This window comes from Lactuca sativa, chromosome 3, assembly GCF_002870075.4.
Source record: "Lactuca sativa cultivar Salinas chromosome 3, Lsat_Salinas_v11, whole genome shotgun sequence".
Classification (NCBI taxonomy): Eukaryota; Viridiplantae; Streptophyta; class Magnoliopsida; order Asterales; family Asteraceae; genus Lactuca; species Lactuca sativa.
In genome coordinates, this window is record NC_056625.2 from 243,179,331 (window position 1) to 243,203,114 (window position 23,784).

The following is a 23,784-nucleotide window of genomic DNA, read 5'->3' on the forward strand; positions in this document are numbered from 1 at the left end:
GTAAACTTTCAATTATATATATGATGGTTGTATTGCTTTCTTTACTATGTATTCAATTGTTACGTTACCACATGAAGTCATCCGCCCCCGAACGTTTCCGCCGTTCCGGTTTGGGGGTGTGACATTTACCTGATCCTTACTCACGGATCTAAAACTAACCTTTTCACCTGCTCCATACTCACAGATCTAAAACTAACCTTTTCCCCTGATCCATACTCACAGATCTAAAACTAACATTTTCCCCAGATCCATACTCACGAATCTAAAACTACCTCCTGATATGATCCATACTCCCGGATCAATAATTGTACCCAATCCATACTCCCGGAAAAGGGACAATTAACTATACCTTAATCCTGATCTGATCCATACTCCCGGATCAATAACTTTGCCCAATCCATACTCCCGGACTAGGGACAATTAACTTAGTCTTAATCCATACTCCCAGACTAATAACAAGTTTTATCTCTTTACCTGATCCATACTCCCGGATCTAAAACTAACCTCTTGGTCTAGTCCATACTCACGGATCTAAAACTAACCTCTTGATCTGATCCATACTCACGGATCTCATCTACCTCTGTCCTACCCAACATATTTGTAGATTTAAAATACATATACAATTTAACTCATTAAAACCTATATAGTTCATCCATTCCACCAATATCTCAAATAAACAACAATATATAAACACATAGCACGTATTTCGTAGCAAATACATCATAATTATGTGTTAGAAGAAAGTAACCACACACTCACTTGATTAGAAGATGATCAGACAGCACTACGACTTGTAGAAGTAGTATTCTTCGGTAGATCTGGAAGACCTTCACAAAAATTGGCTTCTCGCGGGCAGAGCTTCGGCTCGGGAATCGCACTTCTCGGGATCTTCGGGGCTTCCGGACTTGCTTCGGGGCTCGGGAATGATAACGGGGCTTCGGGGTATAAGTTACACGCAAAACGAGGTAAAAACACGAGAGGAAGGAAGAATGGAGCAATAGAACTCGGCTGCCCTCGACTTCCTTTTATAGGGGGTGGAAACCCGAATTATGCTGGGCATAAATTAAATTACGCTGGGCGTAATGAGGATAGGGTCGCTGACTCCCCCCTTTGGATAATATCGAAATTTATATTTAAATTTAGTATCTTAATTATTTAAAAAACTTCAAAAATTCATATCTTCCTCATACGAACTCCGTTTTCGATGTTTTTTATATCCACGCGTAGGTGAGACTACGCTCTACAACTTACATTTAGACTCCGTCGGCTAATTTTGATTTTGATTTTTATTATTTATTTTTAGTAGGCCGGGACAAGAAAACTCCGTTATAAATTCATAACTTCTTCATCCGACGTCCGTTTTCGCCTGTATTTTTATCGTTTTACTAAAATTAATGAGATCTTCGTTTCTCGTTTATATTGTTTTGGCTAAAAACCGCTCGGTCTCAAATCGAGTATTCAGGCTGCATACCGCTAAGTCGAAACTTCGAAAAATCATAACTTCCTCATACAAAGTCAGATTTGGGCGTTCTTTTTATGCACGCTCACGGTTTAACGAAATCTACCACTTTCGTTTAGATCGCTAAGGCTAAATATCGCTCTAACGTAAATTCACCTTTTTACGTCGTGCTGTGTCGTGCCGGTTCTGTCGCGAAACTTCGACAGGTCATAACTTCTTCGTTATAACTCGGATTTCGGCGTTCTTTATGTGTACGGAATCCTTGTAACATATACTACAACTTAGTTAATATTATTCATCCTAAATAATCTTCTATCAAAAAGTCATTTTTGACGCTTATCTTCTCTAAATTGACTAGCCCTGATCTACGGGCTTTACAAACATTAAAGTCTGCCACCAAGCTTATCCTCCAACCTTTCATCCGCCTCCCCCAAATGTCATGTTTGTTGTTTCAAACTATTTTAAGGTTTGTTTCAGATTTTGGTAAGGCTTTGTAACATCCATAAAATTTACACCAAATTTAAACTTTTTAATCATAAATAAAAACTAATAAACGATTGTTTACAAAATGTTTTCAGATCACTATCCATCAAAGTGTCCCAAAATCATAGCATAAGGATGAGGAGCGGTACGGTCACGCCTTCGCTTTACCATGGTCTCCTGAAGTACCTGAAACAACAAACTAAAAACTGTAAGCCCGATGGCTTAGTGAGCTACCCCCAAAATACCAATACCACACTGACCAAAAACCATATCAATAACAATCAATCAATCAACATGCATACTGGGCACGAAGCAGGACCGCCTCAACCCAACCAACAAGCAAATAACAATGTGCGCATAACTATCATATACGGGCATATACAAACATCAAACATATCTATATTACTGATCATCAATCATGGAATTCTCTAGAAAACTGACCTGGCAGGTCACTAACATACCAATTCCTACGGATCATAAAACCATAACATAATGTCTACCCTAATTCCAATTAAGCAGATCATAATCACATGTAGCATACCATAAAAATAACAACTAAAGGGCCGGCCTTGGTGTCGTAGACCCTATCGATATAGTGAGGATAACTCACCTCGCAGATGTCGACTTGGAAGGTAAACTCCAACTCTCGGATCACTCGACACAGGCTCCACCACCTATGATCATAGTACAGTATACTCATAAGTCCTTAACATTATAAGGTACTCCATAACCCACTAGTCAACCCCTGATCAAGGTCAAAGTCCTCAATCAAGGTCAACAGTCCATGTTGACCTCAACTCGCCGAGTACACTCGGCTACTCGCCGAGTCCCTTGAAGCACATTCCAACTTGCCGAGTCATCGGGGTGACTCGTCGAGTTCCTTCGAATCTCGATCAAACCTTAAGTCCATCTATCGAGTTTCCTCCTTGAAACTCGACGGATATACATGCAAACATATCCTGGTTAAAACTCATCCGACTCGTCGAGTTGTTCTTCAACTCGTCGAGTCTTATGGCAATCTTCATTGGACTCGCCGAGTTGTTCATCCAGCTTGTCGAGTTCACGGCCATCTTCATGCGACTCGCCGAGTCAACCTTGCGAATCGCCGAGTCCATTCAGTCCTTTTTCCATATAGATCTATTTTGAGCCATGCAATGGTTCCAAATCACAGATCCAAGCTTCTAGGGCATGCTTATCACGTAAAGTTGCAAACTTTACGTGCATGCATGGCTTTAAAGGCTCTAAATGCCAAATCTAAGCTCTTAATGGGGCTTCATGCACAAGGGGGACCTCAATCACGACCAAAGCTGTAACTTTATGTTTCTAGAATCCAAGGAGGGTCCAGATCTGAAGTTACAACTTTAGATCTAACCCATACTCACCTTATCAACTTCAAAATCCATTAAAAACCCTAGAAACTCAAAAAAAGGAAAAAGGCAAGTAAAGATAGCACTTTGATACCTCCAAAGGATGCTAGCTGAGGTAAATCCGGCTTTCCACACCTTCATTGCTTCAATTCATTTGCACTCCTAGCTTTCTTCCTCCAAGATTCTCTTTCCAAGCTTTAAACACCCACACAAGGCACACACACACGTATAAGACTCTCAAGGACCCCTTTGGAACTGTAAAGAGGTCCAAAGGAGGCTAAGGTCCCTTTAAATAGGGGTGAAAACCCCGTTATTTAGGGTTTCATTTGCCAGCTCCTACTCACCGAGTCCCCATACGGACTCGTCGAGTAGGTCACTTAACACGCGATCCCATCCCGCTGCTACTCGACGAGTAGGTCAACCAACTCGCCGAGTAGAGCTTAACCCAATAAATCATACTTAAGCAATACCTGAGAGTCGGGGTGTTACAGGCTTGTTTCAGAATGAACTATAAATGGAGGAATAAACAAGAGAATTAGAGACTAAAGTTTTTTGGGAGGGTGAACAAATTAGAGACTGTTTTTATTGTTGTTATAGGTTGTATAGTGGGAAGCTAAAAAGCTAATATACTTATGGTTCCACTAGTGAATGTTTACCGAAAGAAACGAGAAGGAGAAGGTAGTAGATGGGGCTCAGAATCAGTACCATTGAAGCATGGGATTCCAATCCTTAATGGCTTTGCACTCCAACTGTTTGTTATTTGTGTTGAACAGATGCGCCATTTGAATTCGAATTTAATTATGGATTAATGCATTGTTATTCCATACCGGCATTCATTGTTGTAATCTTGAAGGTTAACTTGATCCAAACAATAAAAAAATTCCAGTCATATTTGTGCCCATATCTGTTTGAACTTTGAGTAATTTCGCTTGAATTTGACAATTGGTTTGTTATGAAATTAAACGGGAATTAGTATTACCACCATAACTTTTTTGATCCATTGGTTGCCCTTATTGTAGAAGTTTTATTGATCAATAGATTCCCCCTTCTCGTGGATGGGGCCTGTTTAGATATCTAGGTTATATATTCTTTCTGATAAGAAAATGAAGACTATGCCATCCTTTTGATTTCTTCACATGAGAATGGGAGAGAGGAAAATATGGATGGCTGACGGAGGAGAACTGATATATGCATATATTTTACATCATATCTTAATATTTTTAGCCATTTTTATGCCTATTATAGAACAAAAGGTACTTAATCTATTATATGTTGTGTTTCAGTGGTAAAAGACATGCTTGGAGCAAAAAGGAAGCTAGAAGTTGGAAGCTAGGAACTTGGATCAAGGCTAAAATGAAGAAAATCCTCATTACCACATCGTGGAATTTTGAAGTTTCCCGTCAAATCTCGAAGACTTTTGGATTACGGGATAAACCAGAAGACTACGTCGTGGTGGACTAACTTCGAGAAAACTATAATTAGAAGACATGGAAACTTTGGTTGGAAATATTATTGTCTTTTGAAGGCCAAGAACACACTTTGAAGCTTGGGGTTGAGAAGATTGATTTAAAGCTTGGACTTGAGAAGATTTAAGGTAAAACCAACTTACTAACACTTTTTCTTCTTGAGTTTGATTATGAATTACAAGACGAACCTCATTTTTATTTGTTTACCTGCTGAAATCATGGGCTAAAAACCTATGAATTTCGTTTAGATTAGATTGCTTGACTTTTTATGGTTTGATTTATGGTTATGATTTAGCTTGGTTGGTTATTGTTACTTTAGCTTATTAAAGAACCTCTTTATGCTTATGACAACTACTCTTCTATTTATTGTTGAGTTTAATCAAGTTTGCATGACCATCATTCTTAATTGAACTTGAATCTTATGATCTTTGTGAATTGCAAAATTATAGGACTAGTTTTTTGACCAAAACCTAGGGTTAAATAGAAAAGTGAGTAAGTAATTGTAGAAGCTAATATATGACAACCAATCATATATTGAATTGATTTAATGAACCAAATTGATCAATCCGTTATAAGTCTAATTTAACTCGATCCGAACACTAGTAAATTTGTTAGTTTATTCGCCTGGTCACCGTATGAATGAACTTATTTGCTAAAGGATTAGGTTAGTGAACATTAACATGGTCATCTTAGGAATCGGTAACCAACGAAACATTAATCCATTGCACTTCCATAAATCAACCATAATAGCAAGTATATCAAAGCTAAAGGAAAGTCTCTCAATTATCTCAGGTTAAATCGTCTTTTGTGTTTCTTGCTTTTAGTTTTAGTTTTTGTTTCATTAGTTGATAATTAGTCAAGAATTTTAATTAAGTTAATATGAACTTGTAAAATCAGATAAAACCCCCCTTTTAGTTGTTTTTCTTAGTTTAACTTTTAGTAGTTATTTTTCTAATCAAATAGAGGTCAAGGGTTCAAGTCTCGGTGGAGACATAGGTGGTTATTTAGGAGTAGATCTAGATTGGTTAGTTTGTCGTTCAAAAAAAATATCATTCCCTATGTTTGACACATGACTTACCTAAGCTATTCTACAATCTGACTAGGTACACTACCTAGGGGCATTCTAGCTAGTTAAGTTTGTTAGGTTATAAATTTAAAACTAGTAGGTACTTTTGTGCACATCAAGTTTTTAGCACCGTTGTCGGGGAATGGCTTATTTGATTTTCATTTTAACTGCTTTTAGTTATTTGATCCTTTTTGTGGGGTAAAAAACGCAAAAAGTTAATTTTTATGCATTTATTTTTCTGTCTGATCAACAACCACGTAATGGGCATCTTGGCCACATCGTGGTTACGTTACAGTCATTTTTTAGTTTAGTTATTTTTTGTTCGTTTTATGCGTTTTTTTAGTTTTGTTTTAGCAGAAAAAATGGGTGACATAATGAACATGACAATGGAAGAGTACAAGCGGCATATGAGGAACGAAAACAAATGGGGTCTTGATCCACCAAGAATCCCAACCACAACAAAGTTAGAACTTCTGGGGCACATTCTTAATATGCTAAAAGATCTACTTTTTATGGAAAGGAGCATGAGGGTGCTTATGAGCACATAGAAGAATTGGTGGAGGCTTCACATTATTTTAATGCACCAAATGTGAGTAAAGATGAAGTGATGCTTCGACTTTTTCTGGTCAAATTGAAGGGTAAAGCTAAGGAATGGATAAAATCACTTCCCTTTGGAGCAATCACGACATGGGTTGATTTTAGGACTGAGTTCATAAACCAGTTTACCCCTCCTTCAAAAGTGGTGAGGCTAAAGTGAAATATCCAGAATTGTCAAAAATTAGAAGGGGTTCGCTATAAGAAGCTTGGGAGTGTTACAAGATATTGTTACGACATTGCCCTCAACATGACTTAATGTGCAACAATAAATATCGATATTTTATGATGGAGTCAATGTGTGTACTCGTCAACTTCTAGACTCGCAAGGGCCCATGACAAAGAAGGATATGGCAACAAATAAAGCTTAAATTGAAAAAATCTCTAAGCATTTAAGAGAGTATCACAACTCAAATGAGTATTTCACTAGAGTAATATCAAGTATAGATGGAGGTAAAGATGTTGTCAGTGCAGTTATTGCAAAGCTCAATGCAATGGAAGAAAAGATCACAAAAATGTGAGGATCAATTCAAGATAGATGTGGAGCTTGTGGAGGGGGGGGGGGCATTTTACAAGGGATTGTGAGTTAGAGTAAAAGAGAGGTCGAGATACAAAATAAATTTAACAACTAAAGCATGATCTTAGAACAAGTGCAATCAGAGAAAATATATGCTCTCGAGTCAATGTTATTTAGATTCATGGAAGCTAGCGAAAAAACAAGATGATGCTACAAACACAATACTTAGAGAATAAAAAGAATCTACTTTAAGTATAATTAACAAGGATTGTACAAGAAAAACTACTAGATTCACATTCACAAAAATCGAGTCAATTCAAAACGCTCAAGTCATGGTCGTTTATATAGAAAAAAAAAAGACGAATTGGTGCTTATGGAGGACCTTGAAGAGCAGTCTGATCAGTCACTCAAAATAAAAATGAAAGAAGAAGAAGAGTGTTGTTATTCTGACCAGTCACCGCGACATGGAGGCAACAATGTCACGACGTGGAGGCAATAGTGCCACGTTATGGACGATAAAAAATGATTATGATTTTTTCTGTCATTAAGCCATATCGACCACCTCTCCCTTTCCCATCTCGTGGCAATGCAAATTTGGTGAAACAAGAAAACACGATGTTCCTTAAGCATGATGAATTTGAACGCGTGAAGGAAGAAGAGTGGGAGGAAGGGGAGGAGCCTTTACCCGAAGAGCAATTGGAAAAAGAAGTGAATTATTCGAAACCTCCGGTTTCAACGCCTATGATTTTTGATGTGTTTGCTTTTTAAAGACCGCCACATCAAGTCACAGAATTGATTGAAGAAAAATAAGAAGAGAGTGATGAGTCTAATTTTGATAAGAAAAATTCAGAAAGAGACAAGACAAAAGGTAAAGACACGGGAATGAGAAAAGAAACCAAGCAAAAGCATAAAGAAGACGTCAACCCAACAATGCAAGAAAGCTCAAGAAATGCATTCAACAGACGGGTTGCCTACAAACAAACAAGGCTCAAGATGATGGAGAAGGGGATGTTACACTTCCACCTGACGTAAAATAGAGTGGGAAGGAGTCTGGATCACGAATCTTCAAAAAGAAGCGCTTATCGGGAGGCAACCCGATGTTATAAGAGTTTGCATTTTCTTTCTTTTTGAATTATTTTTAGTTTTGTATTCATTTTTAGTTTTTTGTTGTAGTTTAACCAAATGATGATGTGTTTCTCTAGTCTTTGATATTATTTTGTAGTGAAGCAGTGAAGAGCTTAATTGTGAATCGTCGGGAGATATAAGAAGACTAGAACCTAGAAGATGTATTTTTGAATAAGTGTGGGGTACATAACGGGAAAACTTTTGAAGAAAAGCACTCTGTGAAGGTACCATGACGTGGTCATCATTACCACGTCATGGCAATTTAGATTTTCGCAATCAAACGAGTTCTGACTAATCATCATGATGTGGCCCTCAATTACCACATCGTGGCAATTCTTATTTTCACGATCATATTTTTCCACCATTGACACCGCGACGTGGCGTCACTTTCCCACGTTGTGGTCGGGTTTTAGTGAAATATTTTGACGTTTTTTGCACCGTACTTTTTTAAGATGCAAGTCTATGGTTCACATTTTTACGACACATTTACGAGTATTTTCATGGGTCCAGTTTCCAGTTACATTTTCGAGATGTCCAAGCTTTCCCACTAACAATTAAAGATCGACCTCACAACTTCTATCCCAGGGGAGCTAATAGCTTCATTTTATTACTTCTTTCCGTAGTTTATTTTTAGTTAAAACCATTTCATTTTAGTTAATCTTCATGCATATTTTCTCTTTTTGTTATTTTTCTCCTTTACCGGGTGTTTTCCAGTCTTTTGAGCTTATTTGCAGGATTTATCGAAGACTTTTTGTTCTTGGTGGCTTAGAAGGGTGCAGGACTTGTGGAGGCTTGCGGTTTGCTTGTGGATTTGGAGTGGTGCGATTGGGCTTGGTGCTTGCATAAACAAGAAATTAATTTGGACTTAATTTGTGAGCAAGGATGATGATGAGGCAACGTGGAATCGAGCTACAAGAAAATTGAAGGAGTATTGGGTCAATCATTAGAAGGCTTTAGAATGGCAAATGGGCTCTAAAGAGTTGTACTTGTGGGCTGAAGTTGAAGAATTGAAGATTGGGCTAGAATGCATGTTAAATGGCCCAAGTCTCACATTCAGCGTGACCCACGCGGTCTGCGTGAATTGTGCCGAGTTGTTTTCGGGTTTTAACTTGTTGACTCTATTTGTGGAAGTTTGGTGGGTGACTTTTGGACCCTTTTTGAATCCGAAAATCAGATCCCTTTTGCTGGGGATTGAAGGCATTGTGGAGACTTATCACTTGAAGAACATACACCATATTCTCTCTCAAAAAGCCTTGGAAGATTTGAAGAATTTTTGGAAGAATAGTGTAATTTCCTTCCATCTTGCATCTAAGACAATGTTTGGTACCACTAAACTATATTGCTTTTCTTTTACTTTGGCCATGCTTGGCTAAACCTTCATTTGGTTGATTAGGGTTTAACCCTTGGATGATTAATTGCTTTGAAGACTTATCATTACATTGTGTTTGAAGTTTATGGAAATGTTTTCTAGTTAAATATCTTGTTGTGTTTATTTATCTCTGATCATGAGCTTGGATGAATGAATGCTTGTTTTTGTTGACTAATTTCTTGGTTATGTAATGGACCTTCAAATTAGTAAGCAACAAATGGTTTATATGTTTGTTTTCATTTCATTTAGACCATGGAAATGTTTCCTCCATAATGATAATGTAAGCCTTTGATTATCTTTTGGACTTGGTAACTCTTACAACTTAAAGCTAATTGATTTTCACAAGATTTTATGCTTCATTGATTTTGTGCCTTCAATTAAGAAAATGTGTTAAGAGCTCCTCTAACCATTTTAATTTCTAAGAAGAGTTTAGGCAATTTGTGCTTATGAATTGCTATAGCCAAGTTAAACCAATTCACAAATGTTATTCCATTAATTCTAATGATAAGTTAATCGTATCATCCATGAGGTGTACCCCAAAATCAACCAATTATACTTCATTGAATCTAAGTCAATCTTTTACTTGTTTACTTGTCATATTTTCACTCTAGCTAGGTTTAATTTTGTCAAACAATCGAAAAGAATTAAACACCCCCTCTTTTTACTTTTAATTTTATTTTGAAAGTATTTTACAAAGAGATTTAAATTGAACCAATCTCCGTGGATATGATCCCTTTACCACTATACACTATTTTAGTGTGTAACATTTAGGTTATTTATTTTGTTGGCCTCGACAACCACCAAATTTTTGGCGTCGTTGTCGGGGATTGGTTTATTTTTAATAAATTTGTTTCTCTATGCCCAGATCTCGGCGTACAGGTAACTTGATTTACAACCCAGAAATCGAAAAAGAAGCAAGGCGTTTGGCGAAGGAAAAGCGAATTGAACGTGGTCAAAATTCTAATCCTCACAGGGATCCGGAAGTTGAACCCACTTCATCAAGTGATACGGAACCCGATTCTAGTCCCGACCCCCGCCAAGAAATTCCCAAAACACCACCTCTACAACAAGATCCACCCATAATTGAGCCAATTGCAATGGCGGACGGAGGAGAAGCTCCCGAAAGGACTTTGAGGCAAATGATGGAAACCGATGTTACACAAACTCCAACCGGTATCAATTACCCGGTTTTAGAGGGAGGTTTGGAATTGAAGTCGACTCTAGTCCATCACCTCCCAACTTTTCATGGATTAGAAAATGAAGACCCACATAAGCATTTGAATATGTTCCACATTATTTGCACTAGCATGAAGCCACAAGGGTCAACCGATGACCAAATCAAGCTAAGGGCATTCCCCTTTTCATTAGCCGATAGAGCAAAGGATTGGTTATTCTATCTTCCCCCCGGGGTCAATCAACTCATGGACCGACATGGCAAGAGCTTTTCTTGATACGTTCTATCCCGCTTCTAGAGTCTCAAGTCTTAGAAATGATATTTGTGGAATCCGCCAAGGTCAAAATGAGACTTTTCATGATTATTGGGAGAGGTTCAACAACTTGTGCTATAGTTGCCCACAACACCAAATTCCGGAACAACTCCTCATTCAACACTTCTATGAGGGATTGTTGCCAATGGAGAGAAGACTAGTTGATGCCTCAAGTGGTGGTGATGTCTTTAGTAAAACTCCACAACAAACAAGACAACTCTTCAACACCATAGCCGCAAATTCACAACATATTGGCCCTCGCCAAGATATGAAAAGAGACACACAACACAAAGTAAATGAAGTGGGAACATCAAATCTTGAGTCTCAAATCAAATATCTAACCTCTGTTGTACAAAAGCTAGCCATGGGACAAACTCCACAAGTGATGGTTTGTGCGATATGTGCAACAATGGGACACCCTACGGATATGTGTCCCATTCTCCAAGAAGATGCTGAACAAGGGAATCCCATGAGAGAGTTCCAAAATTACCACAACAAGTCATCCGGTTACCAAAATGCTTACAATTCAAGTTGGAAGCCAAATCCTAACATGAGCTACAACCCAAGACCATTGCCTCAAAATGCATTGGTTAGACCATCCTATCTGCCACCACAACCTCATTACCAACATCCACAACCACACTATCAATCTAAACCGCACCCCCCACATAATCATCAACAACTTCCTCAATCTCATCCAAGTAGCTCCGGAATGTCTCTCGAAGATATTGTCAAATCCTTAGCCACAAGCACCCAACAATTCCAAAAAGAGACAAGAACTAGTATCTCTAACCTTGAAGCACAAATGGGAGATATAGTTACATCCATAAGCAAGTTGGAATCCCGTGGTAAACTCCCTTCTCAAACCGAAAAGAACCCAAATGTCAATGTGGTGACCTTGAGAAGTGGCAAACAAGCCAGGGAAAGTAGTTCAAAGAAGAAGCCAAGGGAAGAAGAGGAAGAAATGGAGATCATTCCCATTGAAGAACCTATAATCAAGAACGATGCATAAGTCGGAGCCCCAAAGGTGAATACCCCTCTAGTGACACCAATAGCCACTCAACCACCGTTCCCTTCCCGATTTGCAACTTCAAAGAAGAATATGGAGGAGAAAGAGATTTTGGACACCTTCCGAAAGGTGGAAGTAAACATTCCTTTACTTGATGCAATCAAGCAAATCCTGAGATATGCAAAGTTCTTGAAAGAACTTTGTACCAACAAGAGGAAGTTGAAAGGAAATAAGAAAATCTCGATGAATGAAAATGCATCCGCGGTTTTACAAAGGAAGCTTCCACCCAAGTGTAAAGATCCCGAAATGTTCACGGTCCCTTGCAAGATTGGAGATGTCACTTTTAGTAGTGTTATGATTGATCTTGGTGCCTCTATCAATGCCATGCCTTATTCGGTGTATAAGTCATTGAATGTTCGACCCTTAAGTGAAACCGGTGTCATAATCTCTCTTGCGGATAAATCAAGTGTCTTTCCTAGAGGTGTTTTGGAAGATGTCCTAGTTCAAGTAAACCAATTGGTCTTCCCGACGGATTTCTATGTGATTGACCTAGATGAACATGTATCCTCAAAATCAGGCATAATCTTACTTGGGAGACCATTCTTGAAAACGGCTAGAAAAAAAGATTGATGTGTATGCGGGAAGCTTAACAATGGAATTTGATGGAGAAACAATAAGTTTTACCATTTATGATGTTATGAGGTATCCTAGTGATGTTTCATCTTTGTGATTTATAGATGTTTTCGAACCATTAACTCAAGAATTGTTCGAGTTGTCTAATGATGACATGTTGGAGATGGTTTTGAGCAAGGGGTTTGATTGTGAGAAATTAGCCAAGAAGTTGAAGCTCTACTCGCTAGACCTCGAAATTGAAATATTAGTCAACAATTTGGAGATCAAGAAGACCACCCAATTTAGTGTGAAGCAAATTGAATTACCTCAAACTCACACGAGATTGCCGCCCTCCCTTGTCCAACCGCCGAAATTAGAATTGAAGGTCCTTCCTCAACATTTGAAGTACGCGTACTTGGGAGACAACGAGACTCTTCTGGTTATCATTTCAACTCATCTAACCGAGTGTGAAGAAGAGAAACTCCTCAAAGTGTTGAAGGAACACAAGGAAGCCATGGGTTGGACGATTGCGGATATCAAGGGATTGAGCCCCTCCACTTGTATGCACAAGATCTTGATGGATGATGAATGCAAGCCGAGTCGGGATGCGCAAAGAAGATTGAACTCGCCAATGATGGAAGTTGTGAAGAAAGAGATATTAAAGCTTCTTGATGCGGGGATGATCTATCCAATCTCGGATAGCAAGTGGGTGAGCCCGGTGCAAGTCGTTCCAAAGAAGACGGAAATCACGATGGTTGAGAACAACAAAGGTATGATGGTCCCTACCCGTGTGCAAAACGGGTGGAGAGTATGTATTGACTACCGCAAACTCAATTCAAGCACACGAAAAGTTCATTTTCCATTACCTTTCATTGACCAAATGTTAGAAAGGTTGGCCGGGAAATCTCACTATTGTTGTCACGACGGGTATTCCGGTTTTCACCAAATCCCGGTGGCGCCGGAAGACCAAGAAAAGACGACTTTTACATGTCCATTTGGCACTTTCACATACCGTAGAATGCCATTTGGATTGTGTAACTCCCCATCCACTTTTCAACATTGTATGGTTAGTATCTTTTCGGAATATGTTGAAAATATAATTGAAGTTTTCATGGATGACTTTACGGTATATGGAAACTCCTTTTAAGAGTGTTTGACCAATCTCACCAAAATTTTAAAAAGATGCATTGAAACGAATTTGGTTTTAAAATTTGAAAAATGTCATTTTATGGTGAGTCAAGGTCTTATTTTGGGTCACATTGTGTCAAAGAAAGGAATTGAGGTAGATAAGGCCAAGATAGATGTTATTAAAAGCTTATCTTACCCGACTTGTGTTCGGGAAGTTTGCTTTTTTTTTTGGGGCCATGCAGGTTTCTACCGACGATTCATCAAGGACTTTCCCAAGATAACAAGACCAATGTGCCAACTCTTGCAAAAAGATGTTGATTTCGAGTTCAACGAGGCGTGCAAAGAAGCTTTCGACAAGCTCAAAGAGTTGCTCACATTCGCACCCATCATGCAAGCACCATATTGGGATCTCCCATTTGAGATCATGTGTGATGCAAGCAACCATGCGATAGGCGCCGTTTTGGGTCAAAAGAATGGACGAGCCTCCTATGTGATCTTTTATGCATCAAGGACACTAGAAAATGCTCAAAGCAACTACTCTACCATAGAGAAGGAGCTAATGGCCATAGTGTTCGCCTTGGAGAAATTTAGACAATACCTACTTGGTACCAAGGTCATAGTGTATTCGGATCACGCAACACTTAAGTACTTGATGTCGAAGAAAGGTGCAAAGCCTAGACTCATCCGGTGGATTTTATTGTTACAAGAATTTGATTTGGAAATCCGGGACAAGAACGGATGCAAGAACCTTGTTGTCAATTATCTAAGCTGAATCACTTCAAATGAAACTCCTCTCCCATTGTGGGACGAGTTTCCGGATGAGCATCTCTTTTCCCTTACCCAATCTACTCCTTGGTATGCCGATATCGTTAACTTTTTGGTCATAAAGAGGTATCCCGACACATTCACACGTGCTCAAAAAGACAATTTGAAAAGTGATACAAAATACTATGTGTGGGATGAACCTTATTTGTGGAAACATTGTCCCGATCAAATCATCAGGCGATGTGTACCCCAATAAGAGCATCAATCCATTTTGCAATGCTGTCATGAATTTGCTTGTGGGGGACACTTCGGACCTAGCCGGAGTTTGAGAAAGGTCTTTGAGTGTGGATTATTTTGGCAAACCATGTCACGCGATTGTTACTTGTTTTGCAAAAGTTGTGAACGGTGCCAAAGGATGGGAAACATTTCGCAAAAGAACCAAATGCCTCAAAATCCAATCCTCGTTTGTGAAATTTTTGACGTATGGGGGATTGATTTCATGGACCCATTTCCCGTCTCATTTGGTAACGTTTATATTTTGCTCGTGGTTGACTATGTTTCTAAATGGGTTGAGGTCAAAGCCAAAAGATCGGACGATGCCAAAACGGTTATCGAGTTTTTAAAGTCTAATGTTTTTGTGAGATTTGGTGTGCATAGGGATTTGATTAGTGATCGAGGGACGCATTTTTGTAACAAGATGATGGAGGCTTTATTGAAGAAGTACAACGTGACCCACCGTGTTTCAACAACCTATCATCCTCAAACGAACGGTCAAGCGAAGGTTTCGAATCGTGAAGTAAAGAGTATACATGAGAAAACAGTGAATCCCTCAAGAAAAGACTGGAGTTCAAGGCTTGATGATGCCTTGTGGGCCTTTCGAACCACGTACAAGACCCTGATAGGAATGTCCCCGTTTAGGTTGGTCTTTGGAAAACCATGTCATCTTCCCGTGGAATTGGAGCACCATGCATTTTGGGCGGTCAAACAATGCAAATTCAACATCGATGAGGTGGGAAGGCATAGGAAGCTTCAACTCCAAGAGTTGGAGGAGTTGAGAAATGACTCCTATGAAAACTCAAGAATTTACAAGGAAAGGACAAAGCTTTTCCATGAGAAGTCCATTACCCGTAAACATTTCGAGCCGGGACATAGGGTTTTGCTTTATCATTCGTTATTGAAATTATTTTCTGGAAAGTTGAGGTCAAGATGGATAGGTCCGTTTGTTGTGCTAAAAGTCTTTGAGCATGGAGGGGTTGAAATTCAAAGTGAAGAAACGTGGCAAATCTTTAAAGTCAATGGGCATCAATTAAAACCTTTCTATGAAGGTTTTAACGCAAATGTCTTAGATGTCATCCAATTGGATGCCCTGGTGTACGAAAATCAAGAGGGAAGCACGTCTCGCCAAAGACGTTAAAGAGGGGCAATTTTGGAAAACTAAAAGTTTTCGTCTTTTCTAGTTTCGAATAAATGTCTTAGATGATCCGTTTTTTCATTTAACATCTCTTCTTCTTCCTTCTGGTGGTAAAAGAATGTTGGATTTGAGGGCCCGGTGTTCGTATTGGTCAAAGAGCAAAAAAAAATTGGGAAAATGGCAAGCCAATACACGTGGTCCGCGTGTACTCAAGGTCCTGTCCGTGTGTTTATTAACACGGACCGCGTACTATCCCTCTAAGTGTCTGCATCCAATGAAAGCAAACAGAATAAGTTCAGTGTAATTCACGCGGTCCGCGTGTACTCCAAGTCGTGTCCGCGTGTTATCTCCTAAGTTGTCCGCGTCCATTATCGAAGAACAGTAGGGCATCATGTAAATTCACGCGGACCGTGTGTACTCGCAGTCGCGTCCGCATGAGATGTTGACCAACATTGACCCATTTTTTACCAGGTTTGACTGTGAATTAAACCCCCCTTATTCACCAGCAGGCCCTTTCTTCCCTTCTTCTTCTCCATTCTTCTCCCTTAACCTCCATTAGAGCACCTCCTTCTCCCCCACTAAAACCCAGTTTTCCGTCAAACCTCCTGTTGGAATTTCACGAGACCACCGCCATTCTTCACCAAATTCAGAGCTCTACAAACCCCACTAAAAAACCAGTCTGATCTGTTGCTATAGCCCGGGGCGCCACCACCACTCCACCGCCACTTTCCGGCCGTTTTCCGGCCAACTCTGTCCACCTCTCGCGATTCTGACACCATCATTGTACTCCTCGTGGACAAGGTTACAAACCCCACCAAAAATATCTCCCAAAGCTCACCGGAAAATTTCGCCGGAATTTTAAGCCATTGCCAGATTCGCCGGGTTTCCGCGACAAATAGCTTCTCACGGGATATTGAACAAAGCTTAAAACTTGGGGTGGAGAGTTGCAAGATTTTCAAATCCTGAGTTTTCGCATGCAAATTTTGAACTTTCAACAAAAACGGGTACTTTCTTTCCTTTATTTTAAATGATCAAGATGCATGTCTCTAAACAGCCATTCATATGCTATTGCATCAAATGAGTTTAGGAATTATCTCTTGCTTTGATTGTTGAACTACTTTAGAAGTCCATAGGGAGTTAGTTGATGATTTGGATTGACATATCGTTTGTTGAAATTGTGGTTCGTGTAGTGGTTATTTTTCGTGCAGGGAGTCCATGTCCACATCTAGGAAGCGTCTGGCTGCTGGCCGAAGCAAGGCCCCGGCTAGAAATCAAAACGATGCTCCCGATATTCCAAGATTTCGGGATGCGAAGGCAGCCGAAAACTACATGAAGAGCTTGCCTAGAAAGGTTGCATCCACCAAGTTCGTGTGTAGGCCCACACTCATATCGTTAGGGGTTCTTGAAGGGGTCACCCAATTGTTCCATAACATTGGGTGGGAAAACCTTCTCAACCTCATGGCGCACACTTACGAGCTCCCCACTAGAGAGTTTCTTTCCGATTGCGGGTACGATAGCGAAAAAAGAAAAGCCGCATTCCAACTTCTAGGGGACCGAAGGTACATCGATTTTCCAACGATAAACGACATCTTGGGCTTGCCTTCTTCAAACTCATCCATAGTTTTCGACGTCATACCTGTTGAGTTCAATCACGAGACCTTTTTGACGGAAATCATCGGGGGTATCTTTTCGTGTGTCGGTCAGGATAAAGCAACCTCTGTCATTCACCCGTGCCTTCGTATTGCCCATCGTATCTTGGTGTGCACGGTCTTTGCCCACAAGGAAGCCGGTCAGGTCACAAAAAATGAGCTCTTCTTCCTTTGGTGTATGATGCGGCGTGCTAACCTCCTAATCATGTACTTTGCTTCATTCTTTTTCCACATATGCGCACAAATGAGGCAAAAAACGTCCGGTGATATTTGCATTGGGGGATTTGTCACACTTTTGGCTCGCGGTCTTGATATCGAGCTCCCAGACGAATACCAACCTGTTGACAGCAAAAATCTTTTGGACGAGCGTGCTCTCATAAACATGCACCACATCCGTCGCAGGAACAGGAGCCGTTTCACATGGTATTGTCCTCAAGGGGTCGGATATCTCATTCTTCCCGACCCCAATTTCACCTTCCACGATCGCACTCAGTGGAGACTCGCGAGGACCATCACTCAGTCACTCAATGAGGATGTGCTCCAGGATCAAGATGATGACGAGATGCATGTGGATGACGAGCCCGGTGATTAGCCCACCCATGGTCCATAGCACGCCCAGCTACAAGCCCCTCTCGGGTACTACCCACTCCCCCCTAATTTTTCCGAGCGGTTCGAGGCTCTTTGTGTCTCAAACCAAATCATATCCCAGCAAATGCACCATATGTGAGGGTGGAACCAATCCCAAAACCATTTTGAGAAGGTCCCACTTCCGCCTCCCTATCCATACCCTCCACCACCCATCATTATCCCCCTCCACCTTACACTTACCCCTACCCCCAATACCCGTATCCTCCTCCCGATCCCCCGGTTTAGGTACTTTCGCCTCGCCCCAAGCATTGAGGACAGTGCTTATTTCTAAGCTTAGGGTGGGGTATTCCTTTTTCTTTTTAATTTATCATGCATTTTAATTAGGTTGCATAGCATTTTAGTATAAATTGCATTCATTTTTTTTATAAAACCCCAAAAAGATTTTATTTTCTTCTTTTTCATCTTTTATTTTTTCATGGCATTTAGCTTAGGGCATTAGCATTCATGCATTTTTGTTTTGTGTTTATTCTCACATATCTTGGATGCCATGGAACAGGTTCACGGTTATTGTATCATTATTGGTCCAGGATCTTGTTGCTATCTCACCCATCGAACCGGGACCATTAGCTGCAATTTGGGATTTCATACTTGGGATCAGATGCTGGTAGCTTAAAGGGGTAAGTGATCATGGCCAAGTAGTTTTCATGAAGAATTATGCATATAATACTAACGTCTGTAGGATATACTATAGCAATGGATGAAGCACCTGTGTTTGTCCCCAAGTAGAATCCATTTTTGGTCTCTTTACATCACCATATCTTTTTGCGGTTTTCTTAGGATTTTAGAGAGTCTTTTAGTCCACATTTGGACATTTTCATCATCTTTGAAAAATCACAAGTTTGAAAAGGAGCTTACATTACATCTTATGCTCCACACATGATCATTTTCATACTTAGACCATTTGGATTATATTACTACCCTTTCGGTTCCACTTTCACACTTTTGGGAACCAAATTTTGAGTCAAAAGGTTTTCTTATTAAAAATTTCGATTGTTAATACATTACCTTCAAGTTTATGTTAAAAAAACAACATAAAAAACAAAAACAAACAAACAAAAAACAAAAAAAACAAACAAAAAAAGAGAGAAAAAAAAGAATAACATGGAAATTTTTAGCTGCAACTATCTTAGATAGGTGGCCAATTCAATTATTGAACAACTTTTCCAACATTTTGGTCGCCCGGCGTTTGATATTCATTTGTATAGGCTTATTTTATTGTATATAGATCGAGTTGTTTTTCGCAAATTGGTGATTTTAGAGAGATCGTCGAACGGATACTATGGGAGGTTTGGGACAACACTAAGTGAGCCGATTCCTACAACGGTGCCTGAGCGATTAAACCTAATTACACATGAGAGAAACCGGCAGACGTGAGATCAGAGTGTGCATTTAAAGAAGAGCTCCACCCGAGCTCATCCAGTTGCTTTCTCCCTACTACAGATGTTCTTCATTGTATGCATATTCCATTGAGGCTGTGACTGACCATCCCTCCTTACTCACCTAGAGGAGTTATCCTGGCTGTGGTTTATGGTCCCATTCTCATTGGATGAAAAATTTGTGAGATAGCAGTGAGATCAATTCTGACCATGTCAACTAACGTTGAACAGGTTCCATGGTTCTATCCATTCTTTTTATTTTTAGGGTAGTTCGTCCCAAGTTCATTTTAGTCTTGTCTTACTTGAGGACAAGTAAGGTTCAAGCTTGGGGTGATTTGATAGCTTCATTTTATTACTTCTTTCTGTAGTTTATTTTTAGTTAAAACCATCTCATTTTAGTTAATCTTCATGCATATTTTCTCTTTTTGTTATTTTTATCCTTTACCGGGTGCTTTCCAGTCCTTTGAGCTTATTTGTAGGATTTATCGAAGACTTTTTGTTATTGGTGGCTTAGAAGGGTGTGGGACTTGTGGAGGCTTGCGGTTTGCTTGTGGATTTGGAGTGGTGTGATTGGGCTTGGTGCTTGCATAAAGAAGAAATCAATTTGGACTTAATTTGTTAGCAAGGATGATGATGAGGCGACGCGGAATCGAGCTACAAGAAAGTTGAAGGAGTATTGGGTCAATCATTAGAAGGCTTTGGAATGGAAAATGGGCTCTAAAGAGTTGTACTTGTGGGCTGAAGTTGAAGAATTGAAGATTGGGCTAGAATGCATGTTAAATGGCCCAAGTCTCACATTTAGCGTGACCCACGCGGTCCGCATGGACCTATAAGCGGTCCATGTGAATTACTTGTTTTGACAATATGCATTCACACAAACTTGAAATAATAATTTAATTTACAAAATCTAGAAAATTAAAATTTATTTCTCTTATCGTGTGGGATGATCCGATGCTATCCCAAATGTTTACCTGAGCCAATATATGCAAACCACAAATCGTAAGTACAAAGTTTAGTGAGTTGCCTAAAATATCATACACAACACAACACAAATAAACAACTATGAGTTATCAACAACCCTAGGGACTATCGGTAATCTTAGTAAGCTAACTGGTGGGTTATCAGCAACCCTGGCGACTATCAGCAGTCCCAGTGGGCTAACAGCACGTCCAGTGGGTTATCAACAACCCTGGAAACTATCGGCAGTCTCTGTTACACATAAACAACATAACACAATAATCACAGCTAGACCCAACTAGTCATCATAGATACATCCTATTCTACCACACAAGCTCATACAAACATGCAAGAGTCACAAAGACAGCTAGCATCCTACATACACAATTTAGTGAGCCGACATTGGTGCCTTCGACTCACGAGCATCAGGAGAAGACTCACCTCTACTGATGATAACTAAAACAACACTTGATCCACTGCGAACATGGTCTAGTCCATTCCTCATCATGATAAGGGCAAAAGACCATTTTGCCTTTTATATACAAGCCCAACTAAACTAAGCCTAAAACCCCTAATGACCCAAGGCCCAAAATCGATCCATTAGGCTTCTGTTGAGAACGCCTGGCGTTCCACCCTATGACGTCCGGCATCTGATTGATGGGTGTTCCCATGCAAACACCTAGTGTTTTCTCACTGATTACCAACTTCTAAACCAATGTCTTAATGGATTAAGATCTCATGTCCAAGATTGCATTTTTATGATTCTAGACTCACTATTATGCTTGAAAGGACAGTCCAAACTTCTGGAGCATTCCAAACTCACAAGGATCAAGTCTTTGGGACCAAAAAGAATATAAACTAGCCCTAAACCAAGATCTAACAAATGAGACATCACGATCGATCTGAACTTTATACCTTAAAATGATGCTCCAAGATGTCAAGAGTCTAGATCCACAAGCTAGAGATCAACCAAAATACTCCAAAGATCTTCCTTCTCTTATCAAGAACACCAAATGATGCCAAAAAGATGAACCAAGGCTTCAAACTCTCATACACACTTACGGTTTTTGAAATGACGATGGAGGCTGGAGTGGTGAAGGGTTTTGAGGCCATGATGTTCTTTAAATATGGTGCAAACCTTAAAAATTAGGGTTTAGTTTCTGTGTGCAAACGTCGGGCGTCCATCATATAACGCTAGGCGTTTGGACCAAAGTGCGAAAATTTAAGACAACAAGGTTAAAAGTGTAAATACCTTGAAACCATGGTGTTACAAATTAATCAATTCTGACTATCCTCAGTTAATTCATAATTAATTATTAACTATTTCTAATTAGTATATTAATCACATAATAAATTAATAAATCATTTATCTCTTTGCTTTGATCAATCCAAGTCATTTCCTGGTTATAAGACTTTCCTTTTATTCATCAAGATTATACCAATTTAGTTAGGACGTTAGACACCTTAATCCAATAAGACAAACATTTGTTTCCTTCAGAAACTCTTTCAAATGTTCTTTAAAGGGCTGTGGTATGCAAGATAAACACCACCAACGATGTCAAGTGTGTTTCAGATATGCTGAAGTGGTGGATGATAGTTCACATGGTTCTTAAGGGAATGATTCCAAAAGTTTTTGATGAGCAGTAGTGAAGACTATATTTTGCAACTTTACGCAAAGGGGGAGATTGTTAGGTTTAATATCTTGTGTAGTTGTGTCAAGTCTATATACGAAAGGTTTTGCAAGTCTATCATGTATAAGTCTTTATTGTTTTGTATGTGATTTGACTATTTGCATTTCATATATTTTTTTATTACTTAGGTTCGTAGTATAGGCTATTAACTTGGGTATCCTGACCTCATTAAGACTCTTCACTCATGCAATTTATATATATATATATATATATATATATATATATATATATATATATATATATACATATATATATATATATATATATATATATATATATATATATATATAGGATGGTTAGTTAGATAGAGAGAGTATCTTTTGGAGTTTAGTTCTTCTATCATTGTTTAGAATTATTCTTTACTCTCTAATGAAATCATTGATCTTATTTACTCTTGTGTGTTCATCTGATTTGATCATATTTTCCATCGCATTGTTTGATTAGAATCTATTTGTTGCTATTATTCTAACAATTACGACATCCCTCATCATAATTTCGGATTGTATTATCGGGACCTACCCTTGAATATTAGTTTGATTTAAAATATTTAAGGACAACCAACTAACTAAAATATTACCTCTTATTTTTTATGTTTGGAAATGGTAATCTTCCTTCTACTTCCTACCTACGCCTTACGCACGCTCTTTCACCTCTTATTCCTACTGAGAAACCCTCTCCATTCTGTTCTTATGAGGATTGAAAGATTTGATATGAACAAAGTCTTACTTGAATGCAAGTACGATGAAGGAACTTCTATATATGTGTGTTGGTCAACAAAGTGAAAATGTACATTGACAGATTGGGCAACATGGGTGGTGAATTTCCTATGGAGTTTGCTATAGGTTTGATTCTAATTTCGTTCCCAAATTCTTACAAACAGTTTGTAAAAAATGTCCACATGAAGAAAGTCAAGGTTACCGTAATTGAACTTTCTAACATGTTGATGGCCGAAGAAGCTGTCATCTCTAAAAAGGAAAACTCTATCTAAAGTTGTTAAAATTGGAAATGGCTATGAGTAAAAGATGATTAATCTTATCAAAGAAAATGAGAAAATCGTGACTAAGGTGTTCAATCAAAGACTCAATAGAAAGTTGAATCAAAAAATTCTCCAAACCATGATTCAATTGAAGCTTATTGTCCTTGCTATCAAGAGAAAGGCTTCTGGAAAAGAAGTTGCCTTGATGAAATCTTGCATCCCACCAAATTTGATTCAGGTATTTACTAAAACATTTCATACTAATAGATTCATTGTTTCTTGATAATGGATGTAATGATCACATATGTTCGGTATTTCAAGAACTAAAGAATAGAATCTCAAGATTGAAGAGATCAAACTATTTATGGAACTAGAGAAAGGTCATATGTTACATTGGTTAGAGAGATCAAGTTGAAGCTTTAGAGTATAGTTATGATTAGTGTTTTTTGTTTCTACACTATTGTTGTTATTCATCATAAATGACAAGAAACATAATTTCATTTAATTTTTTATTTATACAAGGTTATCGTTATGGTTTTGATAATGACAATGGTATAATTTTAGTTTATAAAAATGGTGCATTTATTTTCAAAGCTTTTCCTTGTAATGGTGTGTATGAAATTTTTGTG

The 23,784-nt window shown here is 38.9% G+C and overlaps 1 protein-coding gene across 1 annotated transcript; it reads left to right on the forward strand.

The window, feature by feature from the left end:
• Window positions 1-12,035: 12,035 nt before the first annotated feature.
• Window positions 12,036-14,454, forward strand: LOC111893924 (uncharacterized). The gene is made up of 4 exons (XM_023890001.1): window positions 12,036-12,519; window positions 12,680-13,324; window positions 13,442-13,588; window positions 13,925-14,454. The coding sequence occupies exons 1-4, from the start codon at window positions 12,036-12,038 to the stop codon at window positions 14,452-14,454; spliced, it is 1,806 nt and encodes a 601-aa protein (XP_023745769.1).
• Window positions 14,455-23,784: the final 9,330 nt, after the last annotated feature.